We start from the raw sequence: 26,958 nt of genomic DNA, 5'->3' as shown, positions 1-26,958 counted from the left end.
TGAGGCATGGAGAAGGGAAGGGCCTCTTGACACCCCATCACCCGCTCTAAGCACATGCCCTCCCAAGGGGGCCGCTGGAAGATGGGGCCCTAGTGATGGGAGGGGCATGGTGCCAAACACTGCATGTGCCCAGGGGGTACAGCCTGCGAATTGAATAAGTAGCACCACCCTCTGAGCTGCACCAGGTTAACCCAGAGAAGGGCATTTCCTCGGGTAGCGCTATCAGGAAGGGAGAAGGGAGGGGCCGCCGTGGGCAGCTTGTGCTGTGCTGAGTTCCCCAGCAGCCACAGGACCACCTGACCCTGGGCCACTGAAACCTCTGCTCAGCCAGTTACACCCCGGTCTGGGCTCGTCCCAGCGGGTGGCAAGTCACACAGTGGTACTCAACCGATTTATCATTGTGCCTGCGGCCGACAATGTGTTACCTGGACTGCAGGTTGAGAACCACAGCGCCCCCCCCCCGCCCCCCCAGACCCTATGCCCAGCGCCTCCCGCCCAGAGACCCCTTCACAGAGTGGGGCCAAGAGCAGAGCCTTGGGTGGGGGGCCGGGCAGCAGTGACCTTGGACTCAGCCGTGTGGGACTGGGTGGCAGGGTGGCAGCCCCGACCCTAGACCCCCGCTGGGCGGCCCAGCTGTGTGTGGATTGGGCTGCCGGCAGCTCGCGGACTGGGAACCGCTGCCCAGAAGCTACATGTTTTGGGTGTCGGATTCTGGGTGCATTTCCTCCTGGGAATAGCCTGCCCTCTTCCCAGCAGCAGGTTGTTTGGGAGGGTAGGGGCGGTTCCCCGCGCTGGCGTGCGACGTGGCTGGTTAGGGAGGAGCCGTGAGCAGGCTCAGGGCGGGTGCATGGAGCACCCTGGGGCGTGAGGCTGGTTCTCCTGCATTCCAGGGAGCCAGCGGCTCTGCAGAGGGGGTGTGGCTGGTCTCCCCAGCACGGAAATTCCCACTCAGCCCTGGGCGCAGCTGGGCCCGTGAGCAGTGCAGCAGGGGATGCTCCCTAGGCCCACCCTGCCTGGAGCAGGTTAGCAGCAGCCAACGAGCCAGAATCAGCATCTGTAACAGACCACCTCTGCACATACACGGGCCCCACAGGCCTCCCCTGGCGAGCTAGAGAGGAGCTTGCCGGGGTGCGCCTGAGTGAGCAGCTGGCGGTGCTAGTCGCTGGGACCAGCCATTAGACAGACGGATGGACAACGAGCTGGGTGTGATGCCCACACACCCACCGAATCCTGAGCTGACTGGTCCTGCGACATTCTCCAACCCCTGCGCCCATCTCGCCTGCCCGTGGCTGCGTCCACATAGATACCAGCACAGCCTCGGCTGTACCCAGCCTGCAGTGGCTCTGGTCAGCATGCCTGGTCTCAGCCACGCCGAAGGCTGGGGGCAGAGAGGGCGCTTTCCGCTGAGCCTGTCCCCATGCCCAGGAGCCCGGTGCCCACCGCGGGCAATGTCTGCCAGTGCTGTGACGTCCAGCTCACGGACCGTCTGGCTTCTCTCTCCCAATCTCGGTTGGTGACCAGCTTGTGGAGCTCACTGACACAAGCTGTTATGGGAGAGGAGAGCTCAGCGGGATTTGGGAAAGGCTTTAGCGAAGGGATTGAGTGAACTGAGGGACACGCCGGGGTCACATGGGCCTCCTGAGTGCCAGCCCCGATGGCAGAGCCAACCCATGCCTTAGAAAGCCTGGCGGGTCCTGCTTTGAGCAACTGCCAGGTCCGCGCACAGGCTCCATGATTACCCTGCGAGAGTGGCACACGGGACAGACGGTCCAGCCGGAGCGAGAGCCGACAGCTCCATTGGCTGGCAGGAGGTGGGAAGCCCAGGAGAGCTGCTAGCCCAGAGAGCTCCCAGGAGAGAGGGGCCGGGACGCTCCGTCACCACAGTGGGGCACTGGGAGTGACGGGCGGCCTGCAGCACGGCCCAGCGGCAGCCCATAGCTCAGGAACAAGGCTTCCCGGCAGCGCGCACCGCGCTGGGACTCCACTGCCCTCACCGGCTGCCCAGGAGAACAATTAGCACCAGCCTCACACAGGCCACTGTGGGATGTTCTCGAGGACAAAGTGCCGGAGGCCATGACATCGCTCTCCCTCGCACACAAACACACACACACGCCCCTCTGGGTTGCACACACCTGCTCTGTCATGTCAAACACGTATACAACCGCCTTCCTGCATCACACACACAAACACACACAACTGCGTTGCTGCGTCACATATACCCCTCCAGGTTACACGCACACATACACACCCTCACCAGATCTCTCTCTCTCTCTCTCTCTCTCTCACACACACACACACACACACACACACACACACACACACACACACACACGCTGTCAGGTCTCACGCACAGCGCTGCTCTTAGCAGCCTTGCAGCTGGAGCCATCCTGTCAGCACCAAGCTCAGCCCAGCGAGGCGAGAACACGAAATGTTCCCAGTGAACCTGCCAATCGATCAGCTCGTCCTGGGCACCCCCCTGTCTCCCCACCCCCACATCTCACCCGCTCCTCCCCTTCCCCCACCCTCTGCCAGTAAACCCCAGCTATGCTAAAAGCCTGGAGTTGGCATGCAGATCTTGCACTGCGGTGACCTTGCTCTGACAGACTGCAGGTAGCAGTACGCTGCAGAGTTGGGGAACATTGCCCGGGAGGGCTCAGTGATCACCCCCCAAGTTTGGGGAGAGCGACAGCAGTCCGGCCTTGCTTTTTTTCGTGAGCCTTGTGCTATTTGGGGGGTGGGAGTCCTTCAAGGCCCAGCTCCCGGAGTCCTGTGATTTCATGAGACTCTCAGCTTGCATTTTTAAAATAAAAGTCCCATTTCTAGCCCTCGTGGTTACCGGGAAAAGCTTGAAAATGCGGGCCCAGTGCCTCCTAATGGTCCTCTGCAGCAAACTGCCACGAGTGGGGGAAAGGTGTGGGAACAGGGCCCTGCTCCTACCGGGGATCCTAGGGACTGGGAACCTAACTCTGTGCAGGGAGGAGCTCAGTGCTGTGGCTAAACGTTCAATTACACACAGGCCAATTGGAGCTAGAACTCCAGAGCAAGATCTTGAACCCAGGGCTACCCCAGCAGCGCCCTCACCACCCGGCTCTGCCCGCGTACCCCTCTCCCCCGGCGCGATTCCTCGGAAAGCTTTTGTTGTTGTTCCCGTGCACATTTCGAAACCTGCTGACAGGCATCGGTGTCCTCCGGCTCAAACACACACTCAGCAGCCTCTGCAAGCTGGCCCCAGCCTGCACAAACAGCCCTTCGCAGCGGCCACGCCTCTGGGGGTGTTTGGCTCCTTCAGCCAGGGGCACGTTTTCCACACTGTACAAACCGCCCCCCTGTAAGTCCAGGCGGCTGCTGAGTGTACCCCCAAAAGGACGCTACCCCAGACATGGCCACCAGAGGGCAGTGAGGCCCAGGGCTTGTGTGGCAGGTGCACCTGTTGTCCTGCAGGTGCACAGGTGTGAGTGGGACAGAGATAACAGCATGGGCAGAATCCGCACGTCTGGCCACTGCTGCTCCCTGAGTCACCCCCAGGGGAACTTGGGAGCTCAGCCCGGCTCTGCGGCTGCTCAGTTCCTGGGCAGGCTCCAGGCTACGCTGGGGGCAAAAGCGGCTTCTCCAGCTCGGACCTGTGGGGCAAGTTGGATTTCGGGCAGGGGAGTGCAGGGATTATACAGTGGGGCATGTTTCCCACCGGGACGCATCCTGAGAGCAGGGCTGTGAGAAAGCCCTGCTATTTCAACTGCCTGCCCTGTGCTGCGTGGGGCGGCCGCGCACCACGAAACAGCTGCCACGTTCCGCCCCGAGGGGGCTGCATTTCAACAGCAGGGGGGAGTGATCTCGGTGCGGGGGGCGGTTTATAAGCTAGTTTGGACTCTTGGGTGAAAGGGTCGGAAGGATGGTCTAGGAACAAGTTATGGGGTTGGCTGAGCCTCAGTTGTAAGAGAGGGATGCTGAGGGTCCTGCTTTGCGCAGGGGGTGGGACTAGATACCTCCGGAGGTCCCTCCCAACCCTGATCTTCTCTGATACAGGGGCTGGGGCAGTTAAAATGCCACTGAAGAGGGATAACATCTCCCCCTGATTGTGCCACTAGCCTCCTCAGTCAAAACTGGCTCGCTTTCAGATGCAGGCAACAGTGCGAACCTCCAGGAGCGGCGTGGGGGAGGGGGTGCAATGGCTGCCGGTCCCCACGCACGGCGGGAGTCTCCGTGCGTTAAGGCGTAGTGCCCAGAAAGCGAAGGCTGGGTGGCGTCCTGGTCACACACAACGCACTAATGACTGTCCTGAAGAACAATGAAATTAGCCTGCGTCGTTAGCCAGCTTGCCCTGCTGTCACTTGGATGACGTCACAGGCCCGGGTAACTCCGAGGCCGTGGCAACCTTCCCAGAAGTGGGGTAACCGGGTGTGACGTCACTGGGCGGAGGCGTGAGACGCCCTGTGACCGGAGTGGCTGGTTAGGTGGGCTGTTCACAGCCGCAGCGGGGGCTAAACTTGGGCCACCCGGAAGCACGGACTTTGCAGGGTCACAAATGGTGCAGCGCTCGGCCTTGAAGGCGCTCCGCTCGTCCGTGCGAGAGCACTGTCGTGCATGCTTGTGTATGTGTGTGTGCACACATTGTGCGGCATCCGGGTGTGCCCGTATGCGTTGTCGCACACTCAGCCGTCCCTTCCAGGCCAGGATGCAGCCCGTGTGTGGTGACACCAGGCAGTGCAGGCTGGGAGCTGGACAGCTGGCGAGAACCACGGGATCCATCCGTGACCCGCAGCCTCTGTAACGAATCCCCCGCCCACCCATTCCAGCCCGGTCGTGTGCACACACGCATGCGGCATGCGTGTGTGTGAGTGTGAGCGAGATGCCACTGACTGGCAGGGCTGGGACAAACAGCCCTCTCCAGCGCCTGGGAAGTGGAGGGGCGGGAATGGGCAGGAGGGACCCCACCCCAGCCGGAGCTGGTCAGAAATAAACCCATGCATACATTGGAAGCAGCAGAATAAGGAAAATACTCTCTTTCCATCACCCGATTTACACCATTCTCTGGTCAAATCAGCTGGCCCCCAGGGCCCAGCCCAGCTCCGGGCCTGGCTGGGGGAGGCTTAGGGCCTGTCCCACCCAGTGGTGCTGTCCCGGCTCTGGAGGCTCTGTCCCCGCATCAGTCTGGCCAAGTGGCAAACAGGCCCCTCCTCTAATGGCCCAGCGTGGTTACACTCCAGACGGTGCAGTGCCCATTTTAGAGGGGTCATTTACGAGGGCTGGGCTGAACCCGAAGTCCAGACTTTTGGGGGATCCGGAGCTGCCGCTGAGGTTCTCAGCTCAGCCAATGGGAGCCACAACTTGTTGGTGGGGGCCGAGCACAGGTTTGTCTGGTCACAGCTGCCCCCTTCCCCCCATGCTGGACTCCTGGCAGGGAGAGGCCCGGCTGGCACGCCAGCCCCTTACATGGCTGCCATTCCTGGCAGGGAGGAGGCAGCCGATGAGCCTGCTTTTGTGAGCAAACAAACACCTGAGATTAGAAAGAGAGAAAAACACGGTGAGGGGTGAGACGCTGGCACAGGCCGGGCGAGGGCTTTGACAATCATTAAACTGGCCAGCCCTGATTTCCCGGCAAGAAAGCACTGGCGTGGGGCCAGTGGCACCCATTATGCAAATCCGATGAAGCTTGGAGCTTGAATGCTTGGGCTAGGAATTCCCCTAGAGCCCTGAGATCATGTTACCGAAGACACATGCTATATAAGGCGAGATACCCGGGAGGGGCCGCCTATAGGGGTAGGTGCTAAGGCACAGATGAGTAGTGGTTAGAAGCCAGCGGTGCACCTGGAGTATTTACACCCTCCCTTCGCTGCTTGTGGATTAACTGCTGCTGCTGGGGGCACTGTGGTAGGTACCAACGCCTTTGTGCGCCGTGCTCGAGAGGGTCTGTTACACGTCCCCGAGGGCGGAGGTGTTTGTGCGCCCTCCGCTAGCTGGGGGACGCTGCTCCTTATTCGCCAGCCACCTGTTGGTCAAACAAGCCCTTTGGGCATTAGGGGTAGAAAGCACCTGCACAGACCTCCGCCGCCCTGGGCTGAGCCAGGTGAGTATCGGCAGTCCTGCTCGCCGGCTCTCATGCCCGGGCAGGCGTGTCGATGGTGGGACGGTCACTGCTCCGGGTCATTTAAGGCTGGGTTCGAGGACTGGGCTGAGGACACTGGCATCCAGGGAGCCGGTGGGAGGGAGCGAGTGTGGCTGGCCGGGCACCCCTGGCTGCACGGGGGCTGGGGTGCTTTGGGAGATGGGGCCATGGGGTGAGTGGTGACGACCGATTTTGCACATGGCTTCTTTCCCGGCGGAGCAGCCAGACCACAGCTCTCTGCAGATGGCAGCACGATGAGCCTGCTAAGCAGGAGACTCCGAGTGCCATCCACCCCGGCCCCACTGCGCAGCCCCGTCCTCCTGGCCAGGTGCTACCAGACTTACACCCTGGATGGAAGGAGGCCTTGGAACGAATGACAGCGGCTTGTTCTCATCCTTGTGCTCTGTCAGCGGCTGGCTGACAGCATTAAACTGTTTGGGACGCAGCCTCCAGCCCAGGGGGAGCCTGTCTCTGTTCCCTTTTACAGCGAAGGGCAGCAAAGGGCCCAAGGAACACAGGGTGCTTTCCAATGGTCCAGTGAGGGCTTGAGCCTTTTTGATGTGGTGACGATTCACCCCGGCTTGAAATCTGCAGGCTGAGCTCGGATCTCGGCTGCCCCGGATCGCGGCGGACCCTGGGCCTGAGGCACCAGAAGGGGCAAGGGAAGCAGGGAGATGCACAGACTGCTGGCTGTGACCCCGTCCCCTCCGTGGGGCGGGGCAGGGCAGGGCGGGCTCCGTGCTCCCAGGCTGTACCCTGCCCAGGGTTCAAGTGCCAGCTCGGCAAGGTCTGTATCTCACAGGCAGCGCTGGCTGGAGTCATGCTGACAGGTGCAATCTCTTGGCAGAGAGCTTTATGGCGGGATCCTGTGAAATCAGCAACATCTTCTCTAACTACATCAGCGCCATGTACCAGCCGGAGGAGGCTCAGCCCCCCTTGGAACTGCTGGCCCACCTTGGGAAGGAGGACAACCTCGCGCTGCCTGCGGAGACCACAGGTGGGGCTGGAGCCTGCGTGCCATGGGGCAGAGCCAGGCAGGAGACCTGCAGTGACAATGAGTCAGGGCATAAGCTAATCACCAGATGGAATCCCGCCCCTGGAATAGAAGGGAGATAGGGTTGCCTAGTAGTTAGCACACAGGACTGGGATTTAGGACACCTGGGTTCTATTCCCACCTCTGCTACTGGGTGACCTGGGGAAGTCCCTGCTCCTCTCTGTGCCTCAGTTTCCCTCTCTAAATGCTACTTTCAATAGCTCCCCTAGAGGGTTGCCTGCCAGGTTTATCCTATTAACATGTGGGTCCCATGGGAGGCTGGATGGAAGATGTTTTGAAGGTGCAAAGTGTTATTGTTATTGTTTGTTTGCCCCATTGCCCAGGTGCATTATGGGGGCACGTTGGGAGTTCAGCTTCCTTCCTCTGCAGCATCAGGGTTTAGTCTGCTACCAGAGACAGGGGACTGGGTCGGATGGGCCACCGGCCAGCTGGGGCTCGTGGAAGGGGGAAGATCACTCTCGGGCGTTGGGATTGGGGTGGGGTCCCCCATATCCTCTGGTGGGTCTGCAGTGCCCTTTGGGGAAGGACTGGGCTGGGAGCTGAGAAGCTGCCCTCGGCCATTCCCTCGGGCCCTGCCGTCAGGCAGGATCCGAGATAAAGGAGCCGGCGACAGGGGCACATGACAATGCCACAACGGTGACTAAGCAAGATAACCTCCCCCCCCCGCCGCCCATCTGACTCTCTGTGCCCAGCAGAGCCAACCCCACCCCTTGTGATGTGGGCTCATCGAGAGCCCTGCCCAGCCAGCCAGAGCCGGGGCCGGGTGCCCCATGGGGTGAGCAGCGCCCCTGAGCCCTGCTCCTTTCTCCCCAACAGAGAAGCCGGCGTGGTTCAGCGAGCTCCCGTACTTCTGGAGCAAGGCGCAGGTGCTGGAGTGGATCAGCTACCACGTGGAGAAGAACAAGTACGACGCCAGCGCCATCAACTTCTCCTGCTGCAACATGGACGGCTACACGCTCTGCCACTGCACGCCGGAGCAGCTGCGGCTCGTTTTCGGGCCACTCGGGGATGAGCTCTACGCCCGCCTCCATGAGATCGGTGAGTGCCAGCGACCCAGCACAGATCTTCCTCCGCCCCATGCCAGCAGGGCCCGCAGCGAGCTAGCCCTGCCTAGCCAGCCAGCGCTGGGGACGGGCACCTCCTTGGGGCTTCCCAACTGGCATGTCCCCAGTCCCTGCTGCCCTATAACCCGGGGCAAGGCCCATTCCTATCCCGAGACTCCGGTTAGAAGGGAGGTTTGGGTGGCACGTTGGGGAGTGTAGAAGGGCTTGCACCAGAAGAGCTGGGGAAACAGCTGGAACCCGTGAAGGGGCCCACGGGAAGAGCACGGGGAGGTTCCTTTGCCCTTTGGACTGGTCAAATAAAATTAATTCCTATCTGCCCCCCTCCTGCAGTCTCGGTCTCCGATGAGCTGACCTGGATCATTGACCTGCTAGAGAAAGAGGACATGTCTTCCCAAGAGATCTTCCAGGACTCCAGTGCCTCAGGTAAGAGAAGCACCCCGGCCACACCTTGTCCCTCGAGGCCCCTGCCGTGTGCGTGTCCGTTACCTGGATGGGGCTCACCCTTTCCTGCTCTCTCCTCCTAGAGCTGGGAAACTCGTACACGAAGGAATCCCTGGAGGAGATGAAATCCACAAACCCTTTCTTCCAGGCAGACTTCAGCTACATTTCCGGTGCCTTGTCTCCAGGCAGCTCTGACATCTCTGTCTCAGGTAAAGTCCTCGTCGCTCACGTTCAGCGTCAGGGCATCCTTGGCCATGGCGCAGGCGCGGGCTCTCCCACCAGTGGGCTCTCCCATCAGTCCTGGATGGCCCTGTGTCTGCTCCCGTCTCGTGTGTGGTTCTCTGGGATGGGGACACAGCCCTACATCTGGGTTCTAGTTGGGGACCCTGCCCTGTTTCATGCAAGAGTTCCCCAAAAACCCATTCCAGGGCAGACCACCTGCTGGGGAGCGTTTGGTGTGTCTGGCCGGGAGAACTGCTTTCTGCTGATTAAAAGTGTTTCTGGAGGGGAATAACTGGAAATCCAACCTATCTGCTTTGCCCCCCAGGGACCGGGATGTCCCATAGCCCCAACTCCCAAGACTCCGGTGGAAGTGACATAGATCCCGACCCGACAGAAGTGAAGTTGTTCTCCTCTGATGGTGAGTTGCCTCCTTCCCGACTGGTGGGGAGAGAGATGAGCTTGGGGCTGGGCAAGGCTGGAAAAAAACCGGGGTCAGGGAGGGAAAGGAAAGGCCCCTTGCCACTGGAGAGAGCTTGGTTGGTTCCCCTCGGCTCGGGAGGAGGCAATGAGAACTGACCCCTGCTAAAGGTGGCCTGCCTTAGCTTTCTGCCTCGGAAACTTCTCAGGTGCTCATTGCCATGGTATCCAGGCAGGATGGGTCAAACCCAGGAGCTTTTATCCGGATCTCCCGCACTCTGGTGGGCTGAACGAAACAGAACCTGGACAGGAAGTAGACCTGGCTTTGGCTCTGGGTTTTGCCTGGGCTCCTTCCTCTGCCCCTGCTTTGTGCCTACGGAGGGGATGCGATCTGCCTTTGAGACCCTCTGCCCCAGCAGCAGCTGGCAGAACCTTGGTGCCATGGCGACCCGGAAAGGGATGGGCAATGGGACGGATGCCAGCAGCGCCGCGGGCTGGGATGAGGGTGGGGGACTTGGCCAAGGTGTGCCACGCTGCCGTAGGCAGCAGTCAGAAACCCCCTGGTGCGGGGAGCTTTGACTGCATCCCTGTGCCGTGCTCAGGGTAACAGGGCAGGATACAGTCCATAGCGACCATTCGAACCAGTGTCCAGGCCTTCTCCCCAGGGCCTACCAGGGAACCCGAGGTGTAGAAGATGGGGGAAGGGGCCCTGTTGCTGGGTGGCTAAACAGGGACCGCCGGTTAGGTCGGGCAGGCTGGCAGTTCCCTGAGCCTGCAGAGGGGACCTGTCCCTAGGGAATTACAATGGACATCTCGCCTTGTATTTCTAAAGAAGGAGGAGCCAGGAGCTGAGGCTGCTCAGACCCCCCCAGGGCAGGGTGGGCCCGCTATAAAACCCAGACAGGCCCAGTAACGTCTCCCACCTCCTCCCGCACAGATGGCTTTGCCGACTATGACAAAGGGGACGTCAAGCATGGGAAGCGGAAAAGGGGCAGGCCCCGGAAATTCAGCAAGGAGAACAGAGACTGCCTGGAGACCAAGAAGAGCAAACACTGTACGTGAGAGGCCAGGGGGGTTCCTGTGGGCTAGGGTGGCTATGCCCTGGCTCATCCGGGTGCTGATGGCCAGCCCTGGAATTGACCAGGACAGTTGTCTCGGCCGTGTTTGGGGAGGGGAGGTGGGAGGAGGGATGGGGGCTCCTAGCCCATAGTACGTTGAGGGCCAGCCCCTTGCACGGTGCAGCCTTTTGGCACCGATCCTCAAAGGGGTTTGGGTGCCTAACTGCCATTGATTTCACGGGAATCGGAGCCCACAGTGCTTTCCGATTGGTTGCTGATGGTCCGGTGATTCCTAAGGTCCAATCCCTGGTCCCAGTGCATGGCCCCAGTAGGTGGGCTGGGTGCAAGGGAGTGCCACCATGAGGCTGGGGGCGTGGGGGAGATGGACTGGACTTCCGGATCTGTGTAACTGCACCACCCGCAGAGTCTCCTCTGGGGGCTGGGGCCCATGTGCCTCAGTGGAGCACAGCTGCCTAGCCCGTCTGGGCTGCAGCCCCCCGAGTGAGCTCCCATGTGGAGGAACAACACTGGCTCTGCTGCCTATTGGACCTTCTGCACCCCCGTTGGGTGTGGGGCTGATTTGTTCCCAGGGTGCAGGGAGCTGCCGCTGTTATCATGGAGCTCCCAGCCTTGGCCAGCACTTTCTGCGGAGCCTCCTCCAGCCTGCTGGGTATGTGGGGTCCCAGTTCTGCAGAGCCCCCGCATTGAACTGGACCGGCCCTCCTCTCTTTGTTCCAGCCCCGAGAGGGACTCACCTGTGGGAGTTTATCCGGGACATCCTGCTCCACCCCGAGCTGAACGAGGGGCTGATGAAGTGGGAGGACCGACGCGAGGGCGTCTTCAAGTTCCTCCGCTCCGAGGCGGTGGCTCAGCTCTGGGGGCAGAAGAAGAAGAACAGCAGCATGACCTACGAGAAGCTGAGCCGGGCCATGAGGTGGGTTTCAGGGGATTGCCCCGTCCTGCCCAAGAGAGGCAGGAGCCCCAGCCTGTCTCCAAGGCTCCAGGGCCTACCTCCACCCAAAGCTCCATGCTTCGCCTCCTCTGCTTCCCTACTCTACCCTGACAGCTCCTCTCCCAGCCTCCCCGTAATGGGGCCTTCTCTCAGCCTCCGTCCCTCAGCGTCCTCGGCCTCAGGCTCTTTCCTTCCCAGATGGCCTCCACACCGGCTCCCTGGGCTGCCTTGCATCCAGTGCTGATGTCCCCTCCTTCCCTTCCAGGTATTACTACAAGAGGGAAATCCTGGAGCGGGTTGACGGGCGGCGGCTGGTCTACAAGTTTGGGAAGAACTCCAGTGGCTGGAAGGAGGAGGAAGTATTGAACCGAAAGTAAGGAGCCGGGGGAGCCCTACAAGGACTCGGGCTCTGGCCGTCTGGCCCAGGGGCGAGACCCAAGGCATAATGCACTGAACCGTGCTCCCTAGACAAGAGTTTTTGTCACACGTTGGAGCCCAAAGCTGCTGTCCCGGGCTGTGTGTTAGCCTCCAGCCCCTTCCTAGGGGCACAAGTGTATGTGCTGGTTACCCGCCGGCACCTAGGTAACTACAGCTGATATTTTGGCTCAAGTAGGTTATTGTAAACCATTATTTCTATTGTTGCATTGCTGGACTCTTCTTTCCAAGTGGAATTACAGTGACTCTGGCTGTTCTCAAAGCCTGGAAGAGTGGAAGGGATGTGCTCCGTTCTTCACAATCGAATTCGGGGGACTTCAAATGTCCGAGCAGAGCAGGCGGTCCTGGCTACTGCTGCAGTCAGCCACGGTCCGGGAAGTGGGATGCGCCGGTGTGCCAGCTACAGGGGCACTGGCTGCCCCGTGCCATAGATGGAATGAAGAGAACGGGCACTGAGCGCTGTGTCTTTGCCAAGCATGCCCTCTCTGCGCTGCCCGCCGTGGGGCTGCTGCCAGCCATGCGGGCTGTGCGCTGGCATGAGTAGCCTGCTGCTCTGTGAATGGCCCAAGCAGATGCTTCGTGAATTTCGAGCAGCGCTGGCCCAAGGGGAGTAGGAGAGAACTGTGAATTTCGGATGGCTCTGGAGGGACCGTGACAGTAGCCGGGGCATCAGGCAGAGTTTCCCCTCTTTGTTCCTGGGGCATTCGCCTCCTTGCCCCCCAAATCCCATCCCCTCAGTGTGATAACATCCCCTTTCCCCATGAGGCGCTCTCCTCCTGCTTCTAATTTATATAACATAAACAGAGGGTATATAATGTATATAGAGATCTATTTTTTCATAAATAAGCTTGTTCTTGCGTGATTGTGAGTGTCCTGGAAGCACTTGGCCTCTTCGAACCAATGACTGTTCTCAGTATTCAGCTGGACTGAAATAAGGTTCTTCTGGCCTTTGACGGTCTCTGTCCAGAACGTGGCATTAGTGCGTCCTGACACTGAGGGGTCTGGCGGACACACAAGGTCTTTTCCTGGTTTGATAATGAGTATATCAGAAATAAATTGTTGCTTTTTTTACAAACGGTGTGCATGCCTCCTCCTTGTGGCTTCTATAATGACTGGCGGTAAAGTGGGTCCAGGCTGCTCACTGGAGGGGGGTGTCACAGATTCCATGGTTGCAAGGGACTTTAGTCACCCCCACTAGTCTGACCTCCTCCATTAACCCAATGGTTAATTAACTGAACTGGAGCACAGACTTTAGGGAAACATTCGGCTCGATTTAAAGATGGCCAGTGTGGGAGAACCCACTGCTGCCCTGGGTAAAGTTGTTCCAGGGGTTAATTACCCTCACTTAAAAATTTACACTGTATTTCCAGCCGGAATTTGTCTAGCTTCAACTTCCAGCTATTGGGTCGTGTCAGACCTTTGTTTGCTAGACTGAAGAGCCTATTGTCAAAGATTTGTTCCCCATGTAGGTATTTGTGGGCTTTGATCAAGTCACCCCTCAACCTTCTGTTGGTTGAGCTAAATAGATTGAGTGCCTTGAGTCTGTTCCTGATGGACCCATGTCTGTCCCCCCATATTTGCTCTGGGGCCATCTGTCCCTTCCTGAAGTCCAGAGCTCCTTGATTCTACTGGGGAAGGTTTCCTAGGGACTTAGATGCTGCAGGGAGGGGGCCGTGGAAGGGCTTAGGTAGGCAGGATAGGCAGACCCTGCAGCCTGCACGGACGCACACACAGGGTCCCTGCCGTTGCTGAGGCTGGGTGTTGAAAGCACCTGCCATGTTCTCTTCTCTTCAGGTTCTTCCATCCCTGTAGTATCTGAGATTAAGCAACATGGCCCTGTCTGTCACCCTGGCTGTCTTTGCCCCTTGTTCCCTGGCTGGGGGAGCTGTAGTCTGGCTCTAGCTTGCTGCTCCAAGGCTATGGGTATGGATGGGCTGGGGGACCATGCTCCAGGCTACATCCCTTTGATCAGAGCCCTCCTGGGAGCCTGACCCAGTCTGGAGAAGCCGGTGCGGTGCTGCAGCTGCCAAAATGGAGCTCTCCATGTGGGGACTGAACAGACTCTAGCTACTGTTAAAGTGTACAGTGACTGACCAAAGGATGGTTCCCCTGTGGTCCCTGTAAGGGACATCCTGGGGAATCTCACCCACCCTGCTGAGCCAATGCCCTCTAGGTCGTTGTGTCCCAAAGGTTGCATTGGCTTGGGGCCTTAAGGACCTGGGTCCCCCCACAGGCTTTGCTTTATGCAAAGTCCAACAGACCGGCCTGTCATACCCAACCCGACACTCATGCAACCACCAGTCCCACAGAGCAGCTCACTCACCCCAGACGGCTTCAGCCTCCACCAGCTCTCTGCAAAGCGGAGGCCTGAAGGCGAGGAAGGGTCTGTAAAAGAAAAGCCACAGTGCAGCCCTTGCCCGCTTATGCCTCTGTGTTGCACCCAGGCTGCTTGTGTTCAGGGCTGACCTCCCCAGGTGGCCACTCCTGGGCAGGGTCAGTGGGTGGTAACCACACAGAGAGCAGAACTGGGCCAGATGTGCATGATGGCCTTACACTACCCCAGATTGGCTTTGGGGGAGGTGGGAGATTGGTGGGTTTGGGATGGCACTAACATCCTCCCATCGCAGGGGGACTGGTCCCTTTAAGAGGGAACGGGGTCCAGTGCACCTGTGACTGCCCAGCTGCTTCCCAACTGGGCTTACGAGGAGGCCCCTGGGCCAGATATAGGAGGTGAGGAAGGGGCAGATGAGGCTGTCTGAGACCAGAGAGGAAGTGGACGGACGGAGCAGCAGAGTGGCTGGAGGGGAAGCGCTGCAGGAGAGGAGCAGCTGGGCGCTGCTGGTGAGGAGCTCTGGGGAGAGCTTTCGGGGGGACTGGCTCGAGCAGGGGAGCCTGCCGAGTGTCAGGAAGGTTTGTCCAGAGGCCCCTATGACTGGGGGGAAGAAGCATCTTGGTGAGTGCAAGCCAGGCCCAGGTGCGAGGGGTTGACTCTGGCAGGAGGTTTCCCGGGAGCACCAAGGGTTTGAATTTGCTGCTGAAAGAGGCAATGTTCCTTCACAGGGATGGATGAAGGGGAAACTGAGGCAGATCTGTGCTGCTGAGGGCCTCTGCAGGAAGGTGCCTGTGTCAGGTTTTCCCTGTACCCTCTCCCTTCTAAGAGCTGGCACATGCCCCTCTACTCCTGCCCCCAAAGCACCAGCCCCTGTTGCAAATAAATATAACACTAGCTTGGAAGAGGGTAGTTTCTTTTTTTATTACCTCAGAGGGAGCAGTTGGAATGTGGGGTTCAGGTGCTGGGGTAGCTGCCTGGGGCTCCTCGTGTATCTGGGTATTTCTTGCTGTGTTACAGAGCCTGGACCCTCTCCTGCTGTGTAACTGCCTTGGTAAAGCATCTCTGTGGCTCAGCCCTGAATGCCGATCCTCCGTCCCCGGCAGAGCACTCCACTTCCATTCAGGAGGGTTGAGATCAGTACGGAGGGCCCCATCTGCACATGGCCAAAGGGTCCCGAGAAAGCCCCTAGAATTTCTCAACAGCAGCTAGATCCTAGGATGTAGAATCCTCCCGTCTTAGCAGGGCAGACTTTCCCATGGTCCAGGCAGCGTAGGGGAGAGAGACCCAGGAGCACATCCCCGCATAGGCCTCCCCCACTCAGTGGGTGGGTGTAATTGCTACTGCAAGAACGGAGGAATTTTCACAGTGGCTCACCTTGCACAGATCAGGGGGAGAATGCACTGGGACCACGCTGCTCCCACGCTGGAGCATTGCATGTGTGTCCTCCACCGGCTGTGCCTCAACAGCCAGGCTCCCCAAACCCAGGACACTGTAAAGACATAATCGGTGTGGGCGTCTGTTCTTTGCCTTAGGGCAGGGGTGGGCAAACTTTTTGGCCTGAGGGCCACATCTGGGTGGGGAAATTGCATGCAGGGCCATGAAGGTAGGGCTGGGGCAGGGGGTTGGGGTGCGGGAGGTAGTGCGAGGTGTGGGAGGGGGTGCGGTGTGCAGGAAGGGGCTATGGGCGAGGGGTGCGGAGTGTACGAGGGGGCTCAGGGCAGAGGGTTGGGGTGCAGGGGAGGCATGTGGTGTGTCAGGGGGCTCAGGGCAGGGGGTTGGGGTGTGGCAGGGGGTTGGGATGCTGAGTGCAGGAGGGGTTCGGGGTGTGGGCTCTGGCCTGGCGCCGCTTACCTTGAGCGGCTCCAGGGTGGTAGCAGCACGCAGTGGGGCTAAGGCAGGCTCCCTGACTGCCCTGGCCCTGCGCCACTCCTGGAAGCAGCCGGCACCATGTCCCTGCAGCCCCTGGGGGAGGGGTGGGGCAGGGCAGAGGGCTCCCCGAAGCTCCCATTGGCTGCGGTTTCCCGTTCCCCACCAGTGGGAGCTGCGGGAGGCGGTGCCTGCAGGCGAGGGCAGTGCACTGCGCCCTCTGCCCCCCACCTCCCCCAGGGGCTGCAAGGACGTGGTGCCAGCCAGCTCCGGGAGTGGCGCAGGGCCCACGGCGCCACGGGGGTGGCAATCTCACGGGCCAGATCCAAAGCCCTGACAGGCCGGATGTGGCCCGCGGGCCATAGTTTGCCCACCCCTGCTTAGGGTCTCACCCAGGCCACATTGTCCATCTTTTCTCTATAGCCATGAGGGCTGGAAATGTCGGGTTTTTTTTTTTTTGCAAGCTGCGATTTTTCACATTATCACTTGACTCCTGGAGCTGGGGCTTGAAGAAAAACACCACCTAGCACCAGACTGGTGACAAAACCGGGAAAGTTATGAACCCCAGGTCTGCCCCATTTTGTGCAAACTCGACGAGGCCTTCGGGTGCCTGAGAAGCTGTCACTGTAGCTCTTGGCTGGGTGAAGCGTGTGTGCCCCTGCTCTATTACAATGTGTCTTGGGCCCAGTGGGGGCGCGTGCAGGGAGCCACGCCAGGGTTCGGTCCAGCAATTCGCCGGCCTGTCACTGGTGCAGACTTGGTCGGGACTGTGTGTCCCAGCCAGAGTTTGTTGGCTTTGGGGAACGGGTCCTACTCCACTGACCTCCTCTGGCTGGTGAAAGAGAGCTATTGAAAGAAGCAGAGAAGGGAGATGCTGCGTTCCTCCGCCTCACTGCTGGCTGGCTGCCTGGAGCCCAGACGCCATCACCAGGACCCAGGGGAGCAGGTAACACGCTCTGGGTTGGCTTGTGAAAGTCAACGTGCCAGGAAGCCCTGGCCACACAGCCACCACCCTTCTGTGGTGGGTGGGGTAGGTACACTCTCTCTCTGGTGCCAACATGGGGTCCATACAGCCAGGCCCTGCACCAAGGGAGGGTAAGTCACAGCGTGGGTCTGGCACCAGGCCCCTCTCTTGTTCTTGCTACATAGCTGGAGCATGAGGTAAAGGAGCCCATGGGTGTCGAATGGCGCGCAGGAGCCCTGGGGCAGCACGGAGTGGGTGAGGTGTTTATCCTCAGTCAATAGATAACCCCAGCAGATTGGCAGGCAGGGAATAGCGGCTTGTCACGCATTCGGCCGCCCTGGCAAGTGCGCCTTGTTTACCGAGGCAGTTTCATTTCTCCGCTGCTGCTGCGGATTGTGTTACCTAACCGGCCCGAGCCAATGTTTAACCACCTGGGGCAGCGGCCGCAGCCAAGCTGTCTGTCTCGCCTGGCCTCACCCCGAATGTTCCCACCGCGGAGCCAGGCAGCGTGACCCGCCGGGCATCAGGGGAGCCGGGCTGAGAGCTGTTGAGGGGGCTTTCTCCTTGCAGTCAGCTCCCCCAGCTGGGGTGGTCTCAGAAGACAGGAGGCGGAGGAGAGCACCCTGCAGCAGTGAGGCTGGTCTGGTCAGGGCAGAACAAGGGATGAGAAAGGCCCCCCCTGCAGAGTCCCACGAGGTTCAGCCGCTCCCCAGGGTGTCCCACAGTGATATGGAGCCGTGGGAGAGCTGGCGAGAGGCTGCAGGGCGCCCGTCACACAGCACGGGCAGCTCCATCTGCCAGCTGGTCCCGGCGCCGGGCTCCAGCTGAACCCACGCTGAGGCGACGGCCATGGTGGTGGGAGGACGGAAGCCCTCAGGAGAACTCTCCTTCTCTGTAGCAGCCCTCACTGTCAAAGGCACCTTCCCTGCAGATTGCCCAGGTGGTCACAGCCCCAGGGCCCTTTCAGATTCCTGCTGGTGCCCCAGAGGTGCCCCCTCGTGCCTGCCAGGAGATTCGGCCTCACCCTATCAGACGTAGCCCTGATGGCGACCCAGTCATGGCCTGCAGGCTCAGTTCCTGTGGCTTATCCTGCCTCCGAAGGGAGTCACCACACACACGCACAGTCTTAATTAGGGGGAGGAATAGCTCAGTGGTTTGAGTGTTGGCCTGCTAAACCCAGGGTTGTGAGTTCTAATCCTTGAGGGGGCCATTTAGGGATCTGGAGCAAAAATTGGGGATTGGTCCTGCTTTGAGTTGGACTAGATGATCTCCTGAGGTTCCTTCCAACCCTGATATTCTATTCTATAACGCTGGGACCAAACACAGCAGCCCCTCTGCTCTGCAACACACAACCTCTGGGTCACCGGCTTTCTACCCACTACTGAGCCCAGAGCTAGGTCATGACACTCGGCTGATTGCGAGACAGCCTCCTATGACAGCTCTGATCCACAGGGACAACAAAACTAGGGCCTGAGAAGGGGCGATTTGTGGGTACGGGAAACAGAATCTTCGGAGTCAGGCCTGGACTGTGGAACTCATTGCCACAAGAGATATACTGTGGGCCTCGCCATGAGCTAAAAGCTCCAAGACTTATTTATGCCATGTTGCTTTCTCACCATAAATACTCCTCATACTGAAACTAACATACCACACAAGCACAAACAGTCTTATCAAATTACTTACTCTCGGTGCACCAGAAAGGAGGGAGATATTGGTATTGTCGGTTACTTTTAATCACCGGGAGACAGCAAGATAGTAGGGTGATGGGTGTCATAAAAATCTGGAGAGATAGGGAAAAGAGGCCCTATTTTCTTTTCTAGTCAGCAGAGAGAATAGACAAGCCCCATCCGCAGACTGTGGTTACATCTCCTGGCTCTGCAGTCAACAGGAACTTCATTGATCCTCAGTTGTCAGGCAGCCGTGAATGTTCTGGCACAGGGATTCCATGGAAACAGCTCGACTGTGTTTTGACTTTATTTATGAAGTTGGATTCTCAGATTTTTATCTTTTTTCTGCATAAAACCCTCGACAGACAGCCAGCCCTGGAGGCAACTAGCTGATCCTGGATAGAATTTCTGGGGCAGGGCGAGGAGGAGAAAGCTCTCAGGCGACGGGTCTGCTCCTGAGCTGGTCCCCTGCTGCAGACCCCGACTCGGATGCTGGAATCGTGCCATGCCATGCACCCACAATTTCCTCTCCACCATTTAATCTTGAGCCACCACAGAGTTTCCCAACCTAAAATCCCAATGCTGCCAGTGTCTGGGGCTCGCCCTTCTTTCAAACCCCCAAATCTTGTTTCCAGAATCAGTTCTGGTTGCTCCGCAATGGCTAAGCTGGTGCACTGCTGATGAAACCCACACACTTAAAGACGGGGAGATGAGGAGTGAAGGGCCTCATAAACCAGCCCCTGCCTGTGTGCTAAGCACACGGGGGGGCAGCTCCCAGACTGCAAGGGGGGCGCAGTCAGGCCCACTCTGGGTCCCAGTGGCTTTTAAAACTCAACCATGAGAAAGGCAGGGCACCTCTTGCACTGTCTTCTCCTACTCTCCCTCTCTGCATTGGGAAGGGCCACTTGCTTTGTGTCAGCCCTCTCTAGGGAGAGGTTAGCACCTCCCAATAATTCATGGCAGTTAAGGTCAGAAGGGACCATTAGATCCCCTGGATAACACAGGCCATTACATTCCCCACAATTACCCCTGTATTAAGCCCAATAACTTGTTTAGCTAGAGCATCTCATCCTGAAAGGCATCCATCCATTCTTGATCTGAGGACTGCCACATCCCTTGATAGTTACCCTCACCATTAAAACGTCTGTCCCTTATTTCCAATTTGAGTTTGCCTGGCTTCAGTTTCCCCCACTCATGAACCCCACCTTTGCACACAAAAAAGGACAATGTCTAGGACGGGGTGTCGTGTCCGTGCCCCCCCCCCCCCCCGGCTTAACTCGGTTTTTCACTGTCCACTTGCCACTTTGTAACCTTCCAAATAATTGAAGACATTTGGAGGCAATCACTGAGTTTCATTTTCCTTTTGCTGCTCTGGAATGTTTCCAAAGTTGGAGGTGCTTTGAAAAGTTACAGAGTGGAAAAAAGGAAAGATGAATAACAGAAAAAGGGGAAAAAGCATTAATCCCTTCCCTCCCCAGCAGAAAACCCCAGCCATGATTCATGTTCATGCATTCAATGGCAAAAAGAAAATAAGATGGAGAAAGTGGGGGGTGGGGCATTCAAAATTTCAAATATTCTTCAGGTTTGGAGAACCACATTGAAAAGAAAAATGTCGCTGTCAATCAAACTGAAATAAAAATTTCAAGCTGATAAGAATCAAAATAAACATTTTGCTTTTAGTTCCGTTTTGAAATTTAGCAGCCAGAAAAAATAGAAAAATTTTGAACAAAAAATTGCACATGCAAACAATTGTGTTTGAATTTTTTTCTAGAGAAAAGACTGGATTTGTCAACTAGCTTCCCACCCTGGCCCGTCCCAGAAATCCCCAACTGGCAGGCGAACTGGCCAGAAAAAGAGAGGCGAATGGACTCCCTGAAAGTTTCCCCGCCCGGCTGCTCTGAACAGAGCTCTGGCACAGTGCTCAGTCGGGGCCGTGGCAGTTTTGCTGGATTCCAGGACCTTGCATTTGGCTGACTCAGATTTTCTGAGCTGGCACGCAGCGTCGAGCGCACCGTGGGGCTGGTAATGTACATGAAAACCGGCTGCATAATTCTGCCTGCAAACCGGCCCAAACTTGTTTAAGGTACCTGAGCTTCGCCAAGGAAAAACAAAACAAGTGCCATGTCAAGGCCAGGCTGTTTCAGTGACAATGAGCCCAAAAATATTTAGGCCCACGTCCAAGATGCGAGGACTCCTCAAGTCGGATTTCGATTCATCCACAGGTGCCGACGCTGTGAGTGCTCCTACGGGAAAAAGACAGGGGGTGCTCAGCACCCACCGGCGAGCCTTGCCGATCAGCTCCTCCCCAGCGCCTCCCACCCAGCACAGATCAGCTGTTCAGTGGTGTGCAGAAAGCACGGAGGGGAGGGGCCAGAATGGGGTGGGAAGAGGCGGGGTGGGGCCTGGGGGTAAGGGGTGGAGGGGGGGGTGGGGCCTGGGGCAGAGCGGGGGTCGAGCCCTCGGGGAAATGAGAAAGTCAGCACCTGTGGATTCATCAGTATTGGGGCAAAGGGGAGGAGGGGGAGGAAGCCGCCATCCTGGTGGAACGGTGCTGGGCAATGATGAAGAGGACCCCAGAGTGGTGACATGTCACCCCATGTGCCCAGGTATTACGGAGTGCATCAGCCCCCCACCTTCCCCAATTACCTGATCAGAGGCTCCGGGGCTTGTAGGACAGTTCTGTGCTGGGCTGAGATGCTGCCTGAGAATTCACAGGGGGCTGCCCTGGGATTTGCCGTGGGACGGGGGTACATGTGCAGGGAACAGTGCCAGGCTAGCTGGGAACAAGCTGGAAGCCCAAAAATATCTCTTTGAATGGTTTTAAGAACACATTTTTCTCTGTAGGGGCCAACAGATTGGCCTTGAGATACCTGATTTAGGCACTTAAGTGCTGAATTAGGCACCTGTTCACTTCTCAGGCCTGATGCCCAGGGGAGGTGAGCACCCAGAGCTTCCACTGATTTCTTGTGGAGTGGAGGGTCCTCAGCGCTTTGGAAAGCCAGGCCTCTAAGGATTTCAGGATCTTGCTTGACTCACCTGCGTTAGAAGTATCTCCTAGTGATGGGGAAGGAGCCAGCCAAATCCCAAGATAGAGCACGGAGATCCACCACATCCTGGTGCCCCCCGATTCAGGGATGGGAATTGTGTTATACAGGGCAGGAATTAGCACCACTGGGGATTGTGTTTTGTCCCTTGTTTAGGGCAGGGGTTAGTAGGGTGACCACCCATCCCTTATTTTAAGGGGCATCCCTTGATTCTCTGATTTCATTGATTTGTCTCCTGGGAAGGGAAGGCTGAATCAAACCTTGCAGAGCAGGACCAAGCAATGTAATTGTTGATTAAACTGGATTTTCAGTGTATAATTCAGCCTGAAGAAACTTCTCCGTTTGCGTTGTCCGAGGACTGCACTCCTGAAATAAAAATCATGGATGTGGCTTCTTGCCTGAGAGGTTGCCAGTTAAATATCCAGAAATGTCTCCACTGCAGGCCTCTAGTTTTGCACTTGTAACAAGGCAAGGAAATGATAGGAAGATATTTTTGAACATTTCTAGAAAGGGCAAGGTTCATTAATGGTTGAGTGAACAGCAAATGCTTGCCACATATGGGCACTAGTATGCTTTATTGCCAAGAAGGTTCAGTGAATACAGTACTTTCGGCCGGGGAAGGGACGGGGTTTTGAAATATGGTAGCCAATTTGGTAAAACTCATGGAATTTATGATGTCAATTTGCTACCTGAAACGCAGCAGTGAAAGGCATATTTCCTTGTGTAAACAGAAGCAGACCCATTGCAGAAACTGGCTCAATATTGATTTGCTAAGGCTGTGCTTCAAATTCAAGTTAATTTCAATTGCACATATAAAGAGTGTTATGAACTGAGGTCAGGAAGCAAAGATGTACTGCAACACGAAAACTGATCATAAGTACAATTTGAAATGTTAAATTGAAGCTTATAATTGCACTGTATACCTTTCAGAGTAACAGCCGTGTTAGTCTGTATTCGCAAAAAGAAAAGGAGGACTTGTGGCACCTTAGAGACTAACCAATTTATTTGAGCATAAGCTTTATTTGAGCATAATCCAGGTTTTCTCTCCCCCCCCCCCCACAAACCCACTCTCCTGTTGGTAATAGCTTATCTAAAGTGATCACTCTCCTTACAATGTATATGATAATCAAGGTGGGCCATTTCCAGCACAAACCCTGGATTTGTGCTGGAAATGGCCCACCTTGATTATCATACACATTGTAAGGAGAGTGGTCACTTTAGACAAGCTATTACCAACAGGAGAGTGGGTTTGTGTGTGGGGGGGGTAGGGGGGTTAGAGAAAACCTGGATTTGTGCTGGAAATGGCCCAACTTGATTATCATACACATTGTAAGGAGAGTGATCACTTTAGATAAGCTATCACCAGCAGGAGAGTGGGGTGGGGGGAGGTATTTTTTCATGCTTTGTGTGTATAAAAAGATCTTCTACACTTTCCACAGTATGCATCCGATGAAGTGAGCTGTAGCTCACGAAAGCTTATGCTCAAATAAATTGGTTAGTCTCTAAGGTGCCACAAGTCCTCCTTTTCTTTTTACTGTATACCTTGGGGGCACAAGAAATGTGCACTTGAGAGAAAAACACATGATCTGCTAAGGGATATGGGGTTCCCCTAAAATGTCTCTTAAAATAAAGCAATGTCCCTTATTTCCATCCAACTAAGATAGTCACCCTAGGGGATAGTCCAGATAGGGGCTGCGTTATGCAGGGGCAGGGTTAGCAGTAGCACTGCTGGGGATTGTGTTATGCAGCTGGATTGTGCTCATGCAAAGCTCATGGGCTGGGTTGTTTTGTACGGGGGCCAGTCACCAACTTTGCTCACCCCCTCCATGTGCCCTCCACCCCGCGCTCACCAATGCTGAGCATGCTGGGAAATGCTAGCTCAGGACTGAGCCGCCAATGGGCCCATTTCCCCCGCTGGCGGGAGTCACCACGGCTGCCTCGGTAACCGAGAAATGCCAAGCTGTGCCTAACAAACCGGCCTCCTCTTTGCTAATTACACCGGCAACATAACAAACCTGGGGCGGGGGGGTCTTTTCTCGAAGAGCCCTGCCCTGCGCCGGGACTTTGTCTGTTATAACCTCGAGCTGTTTAGTTGTTAAACAGGTCTGCAGATATTTACTCCATTCAAGAGGGGAAACCATGGTGATGGAACAGGGCGTGCTTTCCGAGCATCCCGGAGACAGAGCACGTGGGTTTAGACAGGAGAGCACGCTTGGGGCTTCTTGCCCTGTGGCCATTTGGCACTCGTTGGCTATTCTCGCTCAGCGGCAGGTCTCTACCTGCTGTGGGGCCATTCTCCGCCCTCCTTCCCCAGGGTTAGACTCTATTTATCCTCCTCTCTTGTCAATGGCAGCCTTTTGTCCGGGCTGAGTGTTTGGGCCCACGGCTTGGTGCACGCCCCGTGTCATACCGTTGCAGTGGAAAGAGCCTGCCCGTCTCCGGGGATGGAGGTGGGATTCCCAGCGTGGATCGCCTTGCCTGCACGAGCACTGATGGAGCGAGCATGCTAGAAGTGACGGCGTGAGCAGACGGATGGGCTTGTACGCCCCCAGGATGGGCCTTGGGCAGCGGTTCTCCACCCGAGGGCCACTTGCAGCCCAATCAGCACACAGCTGCGGCCCACATGACATCCTCAGGGCCATAGAGATAGTATATATATTGTGTGGATGCGGCCCACATAACACACAGAGAGCTGCATATGCGGCCCACAATGGTAAATAGGTCGAGAACCACTGACCTAGGGGCATAGGCTGGAGCACCCATGGGGGAAAAAGCAGCCCCATGGATCAGCTCCTCCCCCACCCTCCCAGGGCCTCCCGCCCACCAGTGGCCCCGCCAATCAGCACCTCCCTCTCCCTCCCAGTGCTTCCCGCCCAGCATGAATCAGCTGTTTAGAGGCATGTAGGAGGTGCTGGGGGGAAGGAGCAGAGCCAGGGCGCACGCTGGGAAGGGGATGAAACGGGGTGGGAAGAGGCAGGAAGGGGTGGGGGCTTGGGCAAGGGGTGGAGGGGGGATGGGGCCTGGGACAAATCGGGAGCCGAGCCCCCCCCAGGAAAGGGAAAAGTCGGTGCGTGTACCTTGGTTGGACTCAGGGCAGCGAGGCCGCCCTGCCCCCGCAGCTCCAAGTCTGGATTTAGTGCACTGGCTCGATCAGAACGGGCATGGGTGGCTCCAGTGTAGAGGGACCCTCACGCAGCTCTGGCATGCTGGTCCCACGACTATGCTGCTCCGAGTTTGCAAGGCGCTGAATCCAGGAAGCATTCCTATTTGCCACAGCACTTAAACTCCTGCTTCGTTTCTAGACGTCCCAATGAAATCAGGGGGCTTTAAGCATATGTTTAAAGTTAAGCACTTTCTTACGTGTTTTCCTGTACTAGGGGCCTAGTGCTTTAAGCTCCCCCCTGCCAAGGGGGGGCCAATGCAGAAGCACCATCTGCTCTCCCCAGCTGTATTCTCCAGCAGAGAAGCATCCGTTCACAGGCTGACTTCATGGGAAACTCTGTACTGCATTTAACCCGAAGGTAGAGTAAGCCTCTTTTCATCTTTTAACTGCATTGAAGAGTTCCCTCCATAAGTAAGCAGGGCGCAAACCCAAAGCCCCTCTGCCCAGTGGAGCTCATGCACGACTTGTACCCTACTTTAAAAGCTTTCAGGGGCGTTGAGTTGTACCAGGGCCTCTCCAGAGGGGGGAATTTCACCTTTTGATCCAGTGCCTTCTTCCTCTGTCTGTGGTAGCGGGTGAGACTAACACAGCCATTCCTGAGGGTGTATGCCTGCCTAGGGTGTTCTCCGACAGGTAGATGGGCAGTGCAGAGCTCCCCAGTCAGATGGATCACGGCTGGCGACTCTTTATCACCTTTGATAAAGAGCCTGGTGTGTGGGAGTCAGGGAGGGTAGGCCAGATGTTCTGGGAAATCCAGAGGTGGGTGAAACAAGTGTTTGGAGTTTGTAAAGATTACGGTTGACCTCACTGGCAAAATCATGAAAGCCGGGGGCAGAATCAGTGGTTGGATGGCTGAACTGATGGCAATAAGACAAGACATTTGAACCCATCAGTTCCAGACTTTATCAGAGAAGATGGTCGATCCTAAAACCCCCAAGCCCTCTGTATTTTATATTCAGTAGGGCTTCTTGAAGGCTGTGACCATAAAATACTGACCTTCTTGGAAAAGCTGTTGGAGCTGACACATTGGCAGAGACCTGTCTATCGTGTGGTATCAGTGGCCGTTTGGAGATGGATGAAATCTTAGTTCTAATGTTACCATTTCTCTACGCTACCATTGCACATCTGCGAAGAAACATTTCGAGTTCTGCAAAACCTTCCTTTCTCCACCAGTCAGGCTCCGCTGCAAACACCTTCCCTTGAGGGATTCCTGCCCCGTGATGGTCCTGCATTATTACATTGGTACAAAAGATGACAGTTAAAGATCAGATAGAAGAATCTAATCCCATCCAGAGGTTCTGCTGATGTTCAAAGGCCCCAGCTCCAGCCAATGAGATCCCTCAAAAGTTAGCTACCTTGCTCAACTGGAGCCCACAGCAGGAGAAGGAAGCTCAAAGCACCAGGGATGACGTGCATGTGTTGAATTCAGGTTTCTCAAATATTCCTCACCCTGGAATGCCTGCAAAGAATGTCACATTGAGATGGAGGTGTTGCTTAGAGTTCGGTTCACACAAGTACCCTGGACTTGTGTGTAAACTGCTCCATAGCATCCAAGCAACGCCACTCCCCCCCACACACTCATTAAGGGATCATGGCACAAGGTGGACTAATTGACTTGCTGAAGGTCACACTGGGAATTTGCTGTTGAGCTGAGAATCAAACCCAGGCTCTGCAATACCTCGTCCAGTGCCCTGTCCACATGCCCACGCTTCTCCCGAGACTTGGCCTGAAATCTTGGGAGCATGCTCTCTCTTCCACAGATATTCTGTCTGCTTCTGGCCAGCCAAGAAATCCCTTATGAACTGGCTCTCCTGATATTTGGGCATTTTGACCTCGGGGGCCTGATTCAGCCCCATTTTACTCCATTGGCATGACACAGGCTGGGGACCGACTGGCTAAGCAGCAGTTCTGCAGAAAAGGACCTGGGGATTACAGTGGATTGGAAGCTGGATACGAGTCAGCAGTGTGCCCTTGTAGCCAAGAAGGCTAACGGCATATTGGGCTGCATTAGTAGGAGCATTGCCAGCAGATCGAGGGAAGTGATTCTTCCCCTCTATTCGGCACTGGTGAGGCCACACCTGGAGTATTGTGTCCAGTTTTGGTCCCCCCACTACAGAAGGGATGTGGACAAATTGGAGAGAGTCCAGCGGAGGGCAACAAAAATGATTAGGGGACT

General features: G+C 56.8%; 1 protein-coding gene and 1 long non-coding RNA gene across 2 annotated transcripts; one reads left to right on the top strand and one right to left on the bottom strand.

Moving 5' to 3' along the window:
• The first annotated feature begins 5,747 nt into the window (after positions 1–5,747).
• Positions 5,748–12,783, top strand: ELF3 (E74 like ETS transcription factor 3). The gene is made up of 9 exons (XM_074935881.1): positions 5,748–5,868; positions 6,951–7,100; positions 7,974–8,195; positions 8,552–8,644; positions 8,746–8,871; positions 9,210–9,302; positions 10,239–10,355; positions 11,098–11,293; positions 11,577–12,783. Exons 2-9 carry the CDS (start codon positions 6,959–6,961, stop codon positions 11,686–11,688), a joined length of 1,101 nt encoding a protein of 366 aa, XP_074791982.1. The 5' UTR covers positions 5,748–5,868; positions 6,951–6,958; the 3' UTR covers positions 11,689–12,783.
• A 7,920-nt stretch (positions 12,784–20,703) lies between these two features.
• On the bottom strand, positions 20,704–22,007 carry LOC141975474 (uncharacterized). The gene is made up of 3 exons (XR_012635938.1): positions 21,880–22,007; positions 21,222–21,363; positions 20,704–20,818 (listed from the first exon to the last, which is right to left on the bottom strand). It is a non-coding gene; the product is annotated as an uncharacterized LOC141975474 (long non-coding RNA).
• Between the last annotated feature and the right edge of the window lie 4,951 nt (positions 22,008–26,958).

The sequence above is a fragment of the Natator depressus genome, chromosome 21, assembly GCF_965152275.1.
Source record: "Natator depressus isolate rNatDep1 chromosome 21, rNatDep2.hap1, whole genome shotgun sequence".
Taxonomy (NCBI): Eukaryota; Metazoa; Chordata; order Testudines; family Cheloniidae; genus Natator; species Natator depressus.
Note: the sequence above shows the minus strand (reverse complement) of the source record. Positions and strands in the feature narration are given on the sequence as shown.

Coding starts and splice junctions, on each gene's coding strand:
- ELF3 (XM_074935881.1), top strand. CDS start 6,959: ATGGCGGGATCCTGTGAAATCAGCAACATCTTCTCTAACTACATCAGC. Junction 8,872..9,209: donor CTCTGACATCTCTGTCTCAG/GTAAAGTCCTCG, acceptor TTTGCCCCCCAG/GGACCGGGATGTCCCATAGC. Junction 11,294..11,576: donor AAGCTGAGCCGGGCCATGAG/GTGGGTTTCAGG, acceptor CTTCCCTTCCAG/GTATTACTACAAGAGGGAAA.